Source organism: Neomonachus schauinslandi, chromosome 6 (assembly GCF_002201575.2).
Source record: "Neomonachus schauinslandi chromosome 6, ASM220157v2, whole genome shotgun sequence".
Classification (NCBI taxonomy): domain Eukaryota; kingdom Metazoa; phylum Chordata; class Mammalia; order Carnivora; family Phocidae; genus Neomonachus; species Neomonachus schauinslandi.
This window is the reverse complement of record NC_058408.1, coordinates 115,022,392-115,038,408: the sequence shown is the minus strand read 5'-3', so window position 1 is coordinate 115,038,408 and position 16,017 is coordinate 115,022,392. Positions and strand designations below refer to the sequence as shown.

Here is a 16,017-nt window from a genome sequence, read left to right as displayed (position 1 = left end):
CCATCACACATCCCATGTTCTTCTCTACTCTATGGCTTATGAAATAATCTTTATGCTCCCAGTCCCCAGAGGCTATGGAAATTTCAACAGAAGTATTTCTTGCCCAGTGAAACCTGCCTCTTGCAAATCAGAACTGTGTTTACTTGAGTTACAAAATCCTCTTTAAAGAGCTCAAGAGGGAGGGACTTCTGCTTCCAGGAACATCAAGTGGACTTTTCCCTGTTCCTTCCACTAAAAATCCTGGACAAATATTTAAAGCAAACATCAAGAGACTCTGAAAGATGGAAAGAGTCCTCAGGAATTCCGTGGTGTTCTGGACTGAATTGTATCCCCTCCACTCTGAAATTCATATGTTAAAGCTTTAACCCTCAATATGACTGTATTTAAAAATGAGGCATTTAAAGAGGTAATTAAGGTTGAATGAGGTGATAAGGGTGGGGCTCTAAACCAATATGACCATTATCCTTATAAGAAGAGGAAGAGACACCAGGGATGTGTGTGTCCAGAGAAAAGACCATTGGAGGATGCAGTAAGATGGTGGTCATCTGCAAGCCACAGAGAAAGGCCTCAGGAGAAACTAACCCTGCCAACACCTTGACCTTGGACTTCTAGCTGCCAGAATGGTGAGAAATAAATTTTTGTTGTTTAAGCCACTCAGTCTGTGGTATTTTGTTATGGTAGCCCTAAGAAATGAATACACTGGGTTTTCTGTTTTCTGTAAAATTTCCCAGACATGGAGTTCAAATAACCAGTAACATAAAACACAAGTAAATGTAAACGAACAAACAAAAAAATCCAGCAAAAGCCTGCTTTCTTTAGCCAAAGGACCAGGGAAGAGAAAGAGTAGCAAGGCAGGAAACTTTTAGATAATAACCTTCCTCCATGCCAGCAAAGGCAGAGTGGGGAGCCTAGACTTCTACCGTAACCAGTCTGTAATGAAGCATTTCAGCCTCTGATGGTATCAGAGAAGGCACAGTCTCAGATAGAAGCTGGGACATCCATCTCCACTGGGTAGTAACCACCACCTCAATTGCTCCGTAGACAGCATCAGTAGAGAACATGTGGGGACCTTGAATTCCCACTCCCATTAGCAGTAATAAGGATCATCCTCCTCCGGGGTGTCAATATAGGCCTCACGAGAAACCTGGACTTCTACTCCACCTGGCTATGGCAAGGTAACACCCATCCCCTGCTCCTGCTAGAGTGGTGTCAGAGAGCCAGCTAAAACAGAAGGTTTAAATAACATCCAGGGGCGCCTGGGTGGCTCAGTCGTTAAGTGTCTGCCTTCGGCTCAGGTCATGATCCCAGGGTCCTGGGATCGAGCCCCACATCGGGCTCCCTGCTCGGCGGGAAGCCTGCTTCTCCCTCTCCCACTCCCCCTGCTTGTGTTCCCTCTCTCGCTGTCTCTCTCTCTGTCAAATAAATAAATAAAATCTTTAAAATAAATAAATAAATAACATCCAGAGTCTCATAATATAACACATCCAGGTTTCAATAGAAAATCACTTATCACATCAAGAACCAGAGAAATCTCAACTTGAATGAAAAAAAGACAATCAGTAGATGCCCAACACTGATATGACAGGAATGTTAGAATTATATGACAAATATTTTGAAATTAATCATCATAAAACTGAAAAATCTGTGGGACAAAAGATCTAACAAGCGTGCCATTGAAGTCCCAGAAGGAGAGGAAAAAGAGCAGAGCAGGAAAGTACTCAGAGAAATAATGGCCAAAAACTTCCTAAATTTGGCAAAAAGCATAAACCTAAAGATTCAAGATTCAGTTAATTCCACATAGGATAAATTCAAAGAAATCCACAGCAAGACATTTTCATAGTCAAACTTCTGACAACTAAAGACAAAGAAGAAAATCTTGAAAGCAGAGAGAGAGAAATGATGTTTTATCTATAGAGGAAAAAACAATTCAAATTATGGTGTATACATCCATGATTGATGTATATATAGAGTAATACCTATAGAAACCACTAGAGAAGCTATACAGATACACTAAAAACATTACGATAAATCAAAATGGAATTCTAAAAAATGTTCAAGTAACCCATAGGAAGGCAAGAAAAAGAAAGCAAGAATTGAAAAACAGAGGTGACAAAAAACAAAATGGCAGCATTAAATCCCAGCATATCAATAATTTCAGCGATAGAAATTGACAAAGTAGATTAAAAAAACACATCCTAGTTATATTTTATCTATAAGAAACTCACATCAAATATAATGATATAGATTGGTTGAAAGTAAAAAAAAGAAAAATACATAAAGCAAACATTAATCAAAAGAAAGCAGGGGTTGCCTTGTTAATATCAGATTAAGTAAGCTTCAGAGCAAAGAAAATTACCAGAGACATTGAAGGCATTACATAAAATAAAATGGTCAGTCTACCAGGAAGACATAGCAATCCTATATATGTATGTAACAAACATACCACAAAATTTGTGAAGGAAAAACTGACAGAACTGAAGGGAGAATAGACAAATCCACAATTATACTTGGGAACTTAAACACCCCTTTTTCGATAATTGGTAGAACAACTAGAAAGTCAGCAAGCATATAGAAAAACTCAACAATACCATCAATCAATCTAATTGACATTTATAGAACACTCCACCCAACAACAGCAGAATGCACATTCTTTTCAAGTGCCCATGGAATATATATGCCAAAGTAGACCATATTCTAGGCTATAAAACACCCTCAAATGAATTGAAAATAACTGAAATCATACAAAATGTATTTTCTGATGTATGAAATCAAAGAAAAATAAAAAACAAGAAAAGTTCCAAACATTTGGAAACCAAATAATACTCTTCTAAGTAAGTCATGAGTGAAAGAGAAAGTCTTAAGGGAAATTAAGAAAAAAACATTGCAATGAGTGAAAATAAAAATATACCTTATCCAGATTTGTGAGTCACAGCTAAAGCACTGTTGAGAAGGAAATGTATAGCACAAATACTGACAGAGATAAGAAGAAAAGTCTTAAAAGAATTCTATAAGCTCTTACCTGAAGAACCTAGAAAAAGAAGAGTAAAATAAACCAAAAGCAATCAGGAGGTAGGAAATAACAGGAATCAGAAACCAACAGAATTGAAAACAGAACAACAAAAACCATGAAAAGAAATCTAGTTCCTTTAGAAGATCAATCAAATCTCTAGCAAGGCTTGCGAGAGAGAGAGAGAGAGAGAGAGAGAACACTATCAGGGATGAAATAGGGATAGCACTACAGACCCTGCAGACATCAAAAAGATTATAAAGAAATACTATGAACAACTCTACCGACATAAATTTGACAACTTAGACGAAATGGAGCGATCTCTTGAGGAGTATAAACTACCCACAATGCACCATATATACAAGAAATAATTTGGATAGCCCTATAACTATTAAGAAAATTGAATTTATAAGTTTTAAACTCCAGAAAAAGAAATCTCTAGACCCAGAAGTTTTCACTGGAGAATTGTACCAAATATTTAAGGAAGAATTAAAAACCATCTATACAATTTCTTCCAGATAATGTAAGAGGAAAGAACACTTCCCAATTCATTTTATGAATCCAGTGTTATCCTTATACCAAAACAAGATGAAAATAGTACACAAAGAAGAAAAAAAGCCACAACACCTAACCAACTACAGACCAATAATCCTCTCGAATATGGATACAAAAATATTGAACAATATATAATCAAATAGAATTAAGCAACATATAAAAAGAATTATATACGAAGTAGGGCTTATTACAGGAATGCAAGGCTGGTTAAATATCTGAAAATCAATCTATGTAATCCACCATATTAACAGGTTATAGAAAAATCACGATTATATCAATTGATGCAGTAAAAATATTTGACAATACTTTTTTTTTGTTTTGTTTTGTTTTTGTTTTTTTTTTTTATTTTTTTTTTGTTTTTTTTGTTTTTTTTTTTTGTTTTTTGTTTTGTTTTGTTTTGTTTTGTTTTTGATTTTTTTTTGATTTTTTTTTTGTTTTTTTTTTGACAATACTTTTAAAATTCAATATCTATTCACAATAAAATCTCAGAAAAATAAAAACAGAGGGGAACGTCCTCAACTTCATAAAGAATATCTACAAAAAAGTTTATAGTTAACATCATTTTAAAGGTGAAAGATTGCATACCTTTCCCCTACGATCAGGAAAAAGAAAGGATACCCACTCTTACCACTGTTATTCAGTACCAGAAGTTCTGCCCAGTGCAATAAGGCAATAAAAGGGAGTAAAAAGGATACAGATCAGAAGGAAAAAAAATCCATATTTTCACATGACATGATTGTTTGTGTAGAAATTCTGAGGAATATACCCAAAAAACCACCAAACAAACAAAAACAAAAACAAAAAAACAACCCCACCCCAAACATCCTAGAACTAATAAATGAGTTCATCAAGTTTGCAAGATACAAGATAAACATACAAAAATCAATTGTATTTCTGTACACCTGTGACAAGCACATGAACACTAAAATTAAAAATATAATGCCACTTACAATGATGCAAAACACTGAAACACTTCAGTGTATCTAACAAAAATGTACAGGACTTGTATGCTGAAACTACAGAACACTAATAAAAGACATCAAAGAAGATCTAAGTAAATGGAGAGACGTGCTGTGTTCACGCATAGGAAGACTCAACATGGTGCAGATGTCAATTCTCCCCAAACTGATATACAGGTTTACCATCAAAATCCCAGAAAGACTGTAGATATAGACAAGATTATTCTAAAATTTATATGAAAGGCAAAGGACCTAGGATAGCTAAAATAATTTTGAAAAGGAATAAAATTGAAGGAACCAGTATATCCAATTCCAAGACTTATAATATAGCTACATAACCAAGAATATGTGGTATTGGCAGAGAGATGAGCACAGAGATCAGTGGAAGAGAATAGAAAACCCCAAAATGGACTCACATAAAAATGCCTGATTTTGACAAAGGCATGAAAGTAATTCAGTGGAGAAAGGATGGCCTTTTCAACAAATGTTGCTGGAGTAATTGGACACCTATAGGCAAAATAAATAAATAAATAAATAAATAAATAAATAAATAAATAAATAAATAAAATTAAAAATAAAAATAAAAATAAATAAAAAAGAAAACCTCACTATAAATCCTCACACCTTACAAAAATTTTAATTCAAAATGGATCATAAACTTAAATGTACCAATGTAATAATCAACTTCTAGAAAAAATATAGGAGAAAATCTTTGGGATCTAGGGCTAGGCAAAGAATTCTTAGACTTGACATCAAATGCATGGTCCATTAACGGAAAAATTGACAAATTGGACTTCACCAAAACTGAAAACATTTACTCAGTGAAACACCATGTTAAGAAGATGAAACCATAAGTTACAGATAGGGAGAAAATATAGAACCACACAGCCAAGAAAGGGCTAGGAAAGAATATATAAACAACTCTCAGAATTCACAGTAAAAAAAACACACACACACACACAAACAAAAAAACCCAAACCCAAACAATCTAATTAGAAAATGAGCAAAAGATAGGAAATGACATTTCATCAAAGAGGATATAAAGACGGAAATTAGCATATGAAAAGATACTCAACATCATTAGTCACTAAAAAAAAAATGTAAATTAAAACTACAGTAAGATACCACTACACACTGATTAGAAAGGCTAAAATAAGAAATAGTGACAACACCAAATGCTGGCAAGGATGCAGAGAAACTGGATCACTCATACATTGCTGATGGGAATGTAAAGTTGTACAGCCAATCTGGAAAACATTTTTGCAGTTTCTTTAAAAACTAAACATGGAGATATCAATTTTATTCCTGGAATTTTTCCTAAAATGAAAACTTACGATCACACAAAAGCAAAGAATATAGATAATGTTTAGAGTAGCTTTATTTGTAATAGCCGAAAAGTAGGAACAACTCAGGTGTCCTTCAATGGATGAATGATATCACCCCTTGTAATACACTCATACCAAGGAATAAATAAAAAGAAATGAACTATTGACACATGGGACAATGTGGGTGAATCTCCAGAGAATTATGTCAAGTGAAAAAAAAAGAAAGCCAGTCTCAGAAGGTTACATACTGTACGATTCTATTTATACAGCATTCTTAAAGCAATAACATTATAGAAATGAAGACAGATTCTTGGTTGCCAGGGGTTAAGGGGGATGGGGTTGGAAGGAAGTGGGTGTGGCTAAACAAGGCAACAGGAGGGATCCTTGGGAGGATGGGAATGTTCTGTATCTTGACTGTATCAATGTCAATATTGTTGCGATATTGTCCTAGAGTTTTTTTTTTTTTAAAGATTTTATTTATTTATTTGAGACAGAGAGAATGAGAGACAGAGAGCATGAGAGGGAGGAGGGTCAGAGGGAGAAGCAGACTCCCTGCCGAGCAGGGAGCCCGATGTGGGACTCGATCCCGGGACTCCAGGATCATGACCTGAGCCGAAGGCAGTCGCTTAACCAACTGAGCCACCCAGGCGCCCCTGTCCTAGAGTTTTATAAGATGTTAGCACTCAGAGGAAAAGGGTACAGGTGAGATTACGTCTTATAAGTGCATGTGCATCTACAATTATCCCCAAATCAGTTTAATTAAAAAAAAAAACCTTCAAGAACCAAGCATTGCTCTTTCTTCTGGGTTTGAAACACCCTGCCCACAAAGGCAAATTTAAAGAGCTCTCATACTTCCAGAATTAGGGGAGGGGTGGTAAGTGGAGAAGGGCAGGAAATTAAAAAAAAAATACACCACCTCCCACTCATTTTGCACCCCAAATATAAAATGGAAAGTGAGGGCCAGAGAGAGGGCCACTGGAGAGAAATGAAAGAAAAGAGTGTACACACTCGGAGCATGCGGTATGGAGGGAGCCCAGGGGAAGCAAAGGAGCAGCTCAGAGTTAATAAGGGTTAGGGTTCCAAGGCAAGGAGTACAGGCCATTCAGTCTGAGCCACGGATCACCATCACTGACAGAACAGACATTCAACAGGTGCCCATTTGCAGTTCACCAGATTTTTCTAGAGACGCCATGAGCCTTGGACAAACCATCCCCACAGTGTTTCCCCAAATCTAATTAAGAGTTATCATTTAGCGAACAGCCTCTGTGCCCCAGGCACCAGCCCACCTGCTTTGCAGCCCCTCCGCACCCCCTTGACCTAGCTACAAGAGAGGGCCGCCACCTCCATGTCCTAGCCTAGAAGCCAGCTCCAGGCCAGCAAGGAGGGCCAGGTCGAGCCCGGGTCTCTTGCCCAGGCCCCACGCCACTCCCTGTCTGGATGCCCTCATGCGCAGAAGCCTTCATGCTTCCACTGTGGGAGTCCCCAGCAATGCCTCCCATCTTCCCACCCCCGAGGAAAGAAAACAGCCTTCAGCCTCGGGAGCCCGGGAGGTATTTCTGGGCCAATTAAATCAGAGAGGCTGTTATTGCTAATGTGTAATTGGTTTTAAAATCAGCAGGCCTGCCTATCTCTGGATGACAATATTTAAGTAGCAAAATGCCCATCCCGAGCGGTTCTTGTAAACCATGACCGAGGCCTCCTCCAGACGCAGCCGCCTTCTGTCAGTTCCCTCCTTGAAAGTAGTGGCTCAGCTCTAATTGGCTGCTGGGGATAAATATTTACGGTGCTGTGTAAACAGAAGCATCTGCCCCAAGTCTGCTCGCAGGATTCTCCACGCAGCACCCAGGAAAGCCAGCGGGCTCCAGGGTGGGGGTGCGGGCTTTCTGAGCTGGCTCTCCTTTTCCTACAAATTGACAAGCGCTGTAGTCTTCCAGACTCAGGGCCGAATATCTAATTAAATTTCCAGACCAGGATAACAGTGTTGGCCCTCCTGGGTTCAGGAAGGCCACAGCTTCGAGGCTCTGCAGGGAAGGAGGTCCTGCGAGGTTACACGTGCCCTTCCTGGGGCCTCAAATCCCACCCTGCCTGCCGGGCCCTGAGGATCTCAGGCTTGGGAGACAGATGCCCTGATTCCACCACTGCCCACTTCCAAGCGGGGAGCACTAGCTCAACCTGTTGGAGACACAGCCTCCTCTGTTCTGTGGGGATGAAATCCCTACCTCATAGGCTCTACTGAGGACTCAAAGCAACAAGGCACAGAAAGGGCCCAGGATAAGGCCAGCATCAGGGGGACCTCCATGCACAGTAGCTGCTAATACCTGCTTAAGTTGGTCCCAACCTGGGCTGCACGTGAAGGCGCTTTAAAAATACGGATTTCTTGGCCTTATTCCTGTCCCACTGGAAAATCCCTGGGATCCCAGAATCTTTATTTTAAGGGGCTCTCTAGATGATCCTGATGTTGTCAGCCAGCCCCAGTCACACCCACCACCTCAACCCACCTGGGCTTAGCGTCATGTTGCACTGGGCACAGGAAGCCCTCCTAAGCTACTCAGGGGTAAGGTCCCCAAATTTCCTCAGGACGCCTGTGGGAAACACTCCTTTGGTTTTATCCTGTCCACTCTTGTCCTAACAATCTTGCTTATTCCGGTCTCCCCAACAGGACCACAGGCTTCTGGGGGGCAGTGATGGTCCTGCTGGGTCTCTCAGCCCTTGGACCCCCAGGAGTCTATTCTGTGTTGGCTGTGGATGATTAGGCTGCAGATAGAGATGATGATACACTCACCTGTCCTGCACCACATTCTCAGAAAGCTCCGTGTGAGCAGTGCTGTGTGAGGGGCTCTAGGGTGTGTGGGGAACACCGGGGGCAGAGGGGGAACCTGGGCTTTATGGCAGACAGCCGGCCCACTGTCCGGTGAGCTCCACCCTCTCAATGCCACAGCAGAGGGTCAGGCTGGGGAGCCTGTGGGCCAACTGAGGGAGCCGTTGGGTTGGGGAGCAGAGTGAAGGATCAGGGACGGTCTCTCTAAGGAGAGAGGGTTGATAAAATCAATTGCCCTGCTGGTTCTCAGTGGACCCTATGAGAGTTCAGATTTTGTCTGAGCTCAGGTGCCTCGGTCTAGACCTCCGCCAGGACAATAGGAGCTCGGCTTGGTCAAAGCCTCCTGCTGGACAACACCTGCCGGGACAGTCAGACCCCTACCCCAGCCCCCACAACCACACCTGGAACCAGGAGAGTACCTTCCCAGAGGCTGAGGATTTGGGAGCATTGTTTGCAATGATGACCACCATCCTTGGGTCTCTGGCTGGCACTCCCATGCCCTGCTGCTCTAGTGTCCCCTGCATGGACTTATCCCTCACCCCCCACCTTTCCCTTCCGCGAACCCTTCATGACGTCTGAGTAGGGATGGCAGGTCCCCTTGCACTGTTGATCTCTTCTGAGAGTGTTCGGTACACCTTCTGCCTCAACAGGAGGGTGGCACCCCCTGAGGGACACACTTCCCTGTGCTCTCCCCTGTGCTCTCTGAGTAGGGATGGCAGGTCCCCTTGCACTGTTGATCTCTTCTGAGAGTGTTCGGTACACCTTCTGCCTCAACAGGAGGGTGGCACCCCCTGAGGGACACACTTCCCTGTGCTCTCTCCAGGAGACTCATGCACCCCAGGGCCAGGAGGCATAGGTGGTATTCTTCTCCCTGTTCCTGCACCTGTGCAGCTCCTCCCAGCTTTCCCTTTGGAGCTGCAGCTATTAGACTTCTACCTTCCCACCCCCATCATCATTGTCCCCCCTGTTGCTGCATTCCCCTGATGTCCTCACAACTCCCCATCATGCAGATCTGGGCTCCCAGTTCACCTTCCTCCTCCCCATCACCACTCCAGTCATCACTCCTGCAGCCTGAACGACTGTGTGGAGAACCCAGCCCACACCACCCTCCTCTCTCAGCCCCTTGATCTCCCACCTTGGACAGTCTAACCTCACTCCCACAGTCATCACCACCAGAACTCATCACTACCAGGAACTGACCCCCTTTGAAGTCTCAGATTCAAGCATCCCATATTCTGAGCTCACTCTTGACTTTCTGATTCACACACTCTGTTATCCCTCCTCTGCAACATGTCTCATCTCACTGACACCTCAAGACCATCAACCCCACTACCTATTTCTCCTATCCATCATCCACCTCTGTTCTTTACCTCCCTCCTGTCATGGGCTGAATTGTGTCCTCTCAAAGTCCCCAAGTTGAAGTCCTAACCTCTTTTCAGGTATTTTGGTATTAAAAGAGCAGAAAAATGGGGCAGTTGCTGGGAGAGGATGGGAGTCAAGGGAAGTGTCTTTAGTAGGAGAGGCAAGTGTGGGGTTGTATATAGACAAGTATATGGAAGTACTCCAGTAAGAGAAATTATTAATGAGGACATTAGAGGCATGAGATTCTTGCAAAGGCAAGAATGGAAATGGAACCCAGAGAATAAGAGGCCTTTGGTTGGTACAGGGAAAACTGAAACCTGGGCCTGCAGCCATGCTAGTGGGAATGTGAGGAGGTTCCTGACTGGTGGCTTCTGGTCTCAGATCAGGAGAGCTATGGCCATGAGCTGAGAGAGGTGGCAGTGGGATTCTGAAGACAAAGGGGAACACATGAAATAGCCTCTTGGAAAACTTGATGAGATTTATGGACTCTGTTGAGCTCATATTTAAGGGCTTGGGGGTCATACATTTTAGGAGAAATTAATTAGCATTGTTTTGCAATTTTTTGCCTCAGGTTCAGGTGACCCTCAAGGTGGGTCACCAGGTTCAGCCTTGGTTGGAGAATAAAACCGAGGGAGACACGGGGAAGGTATGGCAAGGGAATGGTTATAATGTTGGAATCTGAAATGAGTAAGGAGGTGTAGTAGTCTGCTTGGGCCACCATAACAAAGTACCACAGACTGAGTGGCTTAAACAGCAGACATTTATTTTCTCACAGTTCTGAAGGCTAGAAGTCTGAGATCAAGGTGTGGACATGGTTGGCTTCTTCTGAGGCTTCTCTCCCTGGCTTGTAGATGGCTGTCTTCTCCCTGTGTCTTCCCATGGTCTCCCCTCTGTGCATGTTATTGTCCTAATCTCTTCTTACAAGGACACCAGTTATGTTCGATTAGGACCTCATTTTATCTTAATTACCTCAATAAAGACCCCATCTCCGAGTACAGTCCTATTCTGAGGCATTGGTATTCCCCTGACTCCCATCCTCTCCCAGCAACTGCCCCATTTTTCTGCTCTTTTAATACCAAAATACCTGAAAAGAGTCATCTACGCTTAACTGATTCTACTCATTGACTGTGTCATCAACAATTTCTTCCTGCTGTTGGATCACACTCATTAGCATACAATCATTCATTCTTCCTACTCCCCAGTCTGATCTTGGTGAAGGTCACTGATGACTTAGGGTTGCCAAGCTCTGAGTCTCCTCTCTGTCCAGCTCTTCCTTGAGCTCTCAGCAGCATTCCAAGTGGTTGGCCACTTCCTCTTTCCCTTTGGATCTTCATGACTCATCTCCTGGTTTGCTTTTGACTTCACAGGCTGCTCTTCCTCAATCCTCTTTGCATCTTTCTCTACCTGACCTCCAAGGACCCATTCTCCTGTTTCTAGATGATCTCACCCAGGTCCATGACTTTAAATATCACTTATGTGCTGATGGCTCTCAAATTTATGTCTCTGTACTGACCTGTCTCTTGAGCTCCAGACACATAGATCTAATTTGACATCTCTACTTAGATGACTCAAGGCATCTCAAACCTGACATACTTAGAAAGGACTTCATTCTGCAGCCACTTCACCAACCTGGTTCCCATCACAGTGAATGCTACCGCCATCTAGGTTGCTCGAATCAAAAATCTAGGAATCTTTCTCACTTTTCTTTTCCTCCTTGTCACTTCTCCTTTGCAATATATCTGGAGCCCACACATGTCTTTCATCTTTACTCTCCACCCTAGTCCAAGTTGCCATTATCTTTCACATCTATACTGAAATCTTTTCCTAAATGGTTTCCCTTCTGTGGGCAGGGGCTGCTCCAGGGAGGAGGGGTCTGTGAAGGATTGGTTTCCTGCTGTGCAGATGACACAGTCAGTGCCAACCAGAATAATAAGATCTCTGAAAGGAAGGCGCGTGGGCCCCTCCTCTCTGTCACGCTTCTCTCTGAAACAGCACTCCCATTCAGAAAGCCAGATCAAGTGCCATTAACAAATTAATTCCGATTAGCACAGCCCAAGCACTTAAACCTCAAGGCAATCCCGTCCAGTCCTGCAGGGAGATAGCTTGGCCTGCTAATAAAGTGGAAACTGTATTGGAAGCAGAGACAATTGTGTGATGCCTTGTCTCTGTCCCTGGAGGGGAGAAGAGTGGGATTTGATTACACCATGGTCTCCTGAGGGAATTAACTCACTTTCCCATGATAAGTTATTAATTCCCCAACTTGGTGGTTAGGTCTATGAGGACAGGATCAGCTCTCACACCCTCCTGTGGCCCGGGCAACCCCCAATTTAGGACTTAGAAACTTTCATAAGAGCAGTAGCCAGTCAGAAGGATAGTCAACCTGAAGATGAAAAGTGCTGGGACCGAGAAATCACGTGAAGGAAGCAGGGAACCACCCTCCCAGAGCTGGGCTCTATCCCGTATCTCCATGTGACAACCCTCCCAATGACTCAAACCCTCCAAATGGGTACCGCCCTTGCCCACCAGTAAAGCACAACTGCTTAATTGCAGCCAGCCTTCCTCCAGCTCAAAACCTTCCCTCCCGCAATATTCCCAGACATCCCAGGATTCCAGTGCTAGTCAGCCTCATCCAGGAAGCTAGAATATTGCCAGATGAAATATGAGGGTACAAAAGGTGCTGTCAGTTTCCAGGTGCCTCAGCCGACTTGCTGTCGGGTCCTGAGTTGGAGGGAGGCCTGAGCTCCCCATGCTATGGCAAATGGGGATGAGGCATGGTGCCCGACCCTGGAGGAAGGAAAGCCAATGGGCATGAGGATGAGATGAGCGTGGAGACGTGCTGGGCACTGCTGCTAACCTTTCACGAGGACCGTCCTGGCCTCAGCCCACTCGCTCCTCCCTTCTGACGTCAGCAGGCCGATTGGAGGCAAGCGTTCATCCTCGTTGGAAGCCATTTTGACTATCTTTCTCAACTGAGTGAACAGATCCCCCTCACTGAGACGGCGGAAATTAATGACAACATCCAAGACAAAGAACTGTGGGGGAAACAGGTCAAACACATCACTCATGGCAGCCAGCCCAAGGCGAAGGGCCTTCACTGAACCTTCACATGTGAGCGCAGATGGGGGATACTCAGGCCCAGGGATCTCAAGGTATGAGATGGCTCTGAACAGTCACAAGTTGGGGACCTACCGATGCTGTCAACTGTGCTGGACTCCAAACTTCCCCAAATCAAAGAAGGCCAGATTAAACTTAGCTAAAATAAAACTAGCTTCTGTGGTTCTTAGTTCATGTGGAGAATTAAGTATAAATTGGTACAACTGCTGTTAGAGGGCAGTGTCCATCCAAACTAAAAATGTGCATGCCTTATGATTCAGCAATTACTCTTCTAAATGCATACTTTAGCCTAAGGCTTGGAGAGACATATACTCTTGTGCCCAGAAGATATGTGAAGGAGTGTGCAGATAAGCTGTATTTGCAATAGCAACATGGTAGAGGGAGCCTAAGTGTTTTTCAGTAGGGGAACAGCTACGTTAAATGTAGTGTATTCATCTAGTGCACGTCCACTCAGCAGTTAATAGGAATGAACTCGCTCTAGATACGGTACAGGGATAAATCTCAAACGCAATAATGAGTGGAGAAAATAAAGCAAGTCAGCAAATAATATGCAGAGGAAGATTAAAATGGAAAACAACATGCAAAATGTTCTATCCCTATGTGTGCACATATACATGTGTACGTGTGTGTTCAAAGTGAGGTCTGTGAGCTATCAGTCAGTAGCTTTGAAGCCAAAGTCATGGGCTTTGTGAAAGGTCTTATTCCTAGCCCCAAGTCAAGCTCCCTTTTCTGCCGGTTGATATGAGTACCTTGTCTCATGTCCTGAGCAGCACACTCGTGGCCTGGTCCAGAGCAGGAGCCCTGAGAGCATTTCTGGAATGGATGAATACTGCAGCATGTGGGGGCTGGGAAATGCTGAGTTTGACTTTTTAATGAAGATAGAGAAAAGTTCTTGTTTGTGGCCAAACTGTCAGATGGGCTTCTGGTGGGAACAGCCAACCTAGGATGGCAGACTTTCACTGAGCTCCTATCTTAGACTGCAAATGTCAGGTGAACTCAAGAAGAAAACATTGTAGCACAAATAGCAGGAGGCTCTCTGGGGTAGGTGTCAAACCTGGGTTTTAGCAAAAAATAAAAACAAACAAACAAAACCCAAAACCCCAAAAAGCCAACAACACCAAACAAAAAACCCACCAAAACCCAAAAAGCAAACCAAACCAACCAAACAAACAAAAAACAAACAAACAAACAAAAGCCCTAAAACAGCTTTTTGTCAGATGAAATAATTAGGTGGAGGCTCAATATAGAGTCTGTAGCCTGTGGGCACTGGTATGTGGTCAGGAGGCCTTATGCTCAACCTGTCCCCTTGGTCCGCATGGGCCCTTGAGGGCTCCTGGAAGTCAGTGTGAAGTCCTGAGCTGCAGGGGGGTGGGGTGTGAGCAGGGGGCACTGGCCAGGTCTGCTAGGCCTCCTCAGCCTTGGACAGGCCGTTCAACTTCCTTGTTTCCTCTTCTGTCAGATGGGATTCCAAGCTCCTCTGCAAGTCACTGTAGAATCAGGCGGGATGAACACGTGGAAGTGCCGAGCCTACGGCCTGGACATGGAGGTCCAGACAGTCAGTCCGTAAAGCTGTCCATCTGTCTGTGTGTGGTCTCCAGGAAGACCACTGTCTGGGTGATTCATGAGGAGTCGCTGAGGCCATGCTGGGTCTCATGAACGGCCCACCATCCATCCAGACCAGCTGACCTGGCGGGTCAGGGCCAAAATGGGAGCCCATGGAAGTCATTCTCAATTGATGGCTCTCCTCGTTCTTAAAATCCAACTCATGGGAGAGAAATGGGACTGACTAGGAGTCCAATTTTTAGTCTATGTGCTGCCGAAGCGAGCACTGACTAGGAGTCCAAAGACCCCACTCTGTCTTAGCTCACTGTGTATCTCCAAGAGGAGGTTGAGCATCTTTGGTGAAATCAGGACGGATACGTATTCATGCGCCCTCCCCAAGCCACAGAGGCTGCCGCAGAGAGGGGCCACTTACCTGGTTGCAGCAGGCCACGATGACGTGCTCTGGCTCTGGCATAACACTGTTCTTCTGGGCCACCAGTGTGTCCTGGGTGTGGCCGGGGAGCCGGTAGGAGGAGAAGAGCCCATAGTACTGCTTCATACAGAGCGGCTGCCCTGACAACTGGCCCTTGGCCCAGTCGGTAGGGATGGAATGGCTGGAGAGCGGGGAGGGAGGCAGGGATGGGAATTGGTTCTACTTGACTTGATTCGGCAAAGCGGGGCACAAAACCCAGAACTGCATTAGGATGGCTGGATTCCCCACACTTCTCCTCCACCACTTCCTCCCCCCATCTCTCTCCTTCCTTCCTCCATTCTTCTCTCCCCTCTCCCCCTTCTTTCTCTGTCTTTCCTTCCTTCTCTTCTATCTTTCCTTCCTTCCTCCCTCCTCCACTTCCTCCCCATCCTTCTCTTCTTTCTCTCTCCCTCTATCTCTTTCCTTTGTCCTTTGTCCATCCCTCTCTCCCGCTCCTCCTCCTCCTTCTCCCTCTCCTTCCCTCCTCCCTTTCAGGCAACAAATGTTATGGAGCACTCCTCCGTGCCAGGCACCTTTCTGGGATCTGGGGTGATAGTGGCAAACAAAACACAAGTGTCCTGTTCTAATGGGGCACAGGTCTTGGGATGTGTAGGTAGAGCAGAGACAACAAGCAGCAAGGTGATAAATGGGAAGGTTTCGGGTAATGAGACAGGGTGACAAGGACAGGCCGTGTGAGCTGAGCCCGGAGGGTAAGAGGCAGCCCTGAGATTAACTGGGGCAGAGGGAGGGTAGGGTGTCCTACGGCTCTGCTGCTCAAAGAGCGGGTGCCGCACTGACCTGTGGGAATCAGAGGGAGCTCTCAGAAAATTGTATAGCAATTTGACAGCGGAATTTTATGTATG

The 16,017-nt window shown here is 44.3% G+C and overlaps 1 protein-coding gene across 1 annotated transcript in view; it reads right to left on the bottom strand.

Annotated features, from left to right (window-relative positions):
* CHAT (choline O-acetyltransferase) overlaps positions 1 to 16,017 on the bottom strand; it is a 46,118-nt gene that overhangs the window by 24,589 nt on the left and 5,512 nt on the right. The window contains exons 5-6 of the mRNA XM_021699909.1: positions 15,116 to 15,296; positions 12,881 to 13,058 (exon numbers count right to left, since the gene is read on the bottom strand). Of these exons, the coding sequence (XP_021555584.1) occupies positions 12,881 to 13,058; positions 15,116 to 15,296 (359 nt within the window). The remainder of the gene's footprint in view (positions 1 to 12,880; positions 13,059 to 15,115; positions 15,297 to 16,017) is intronic.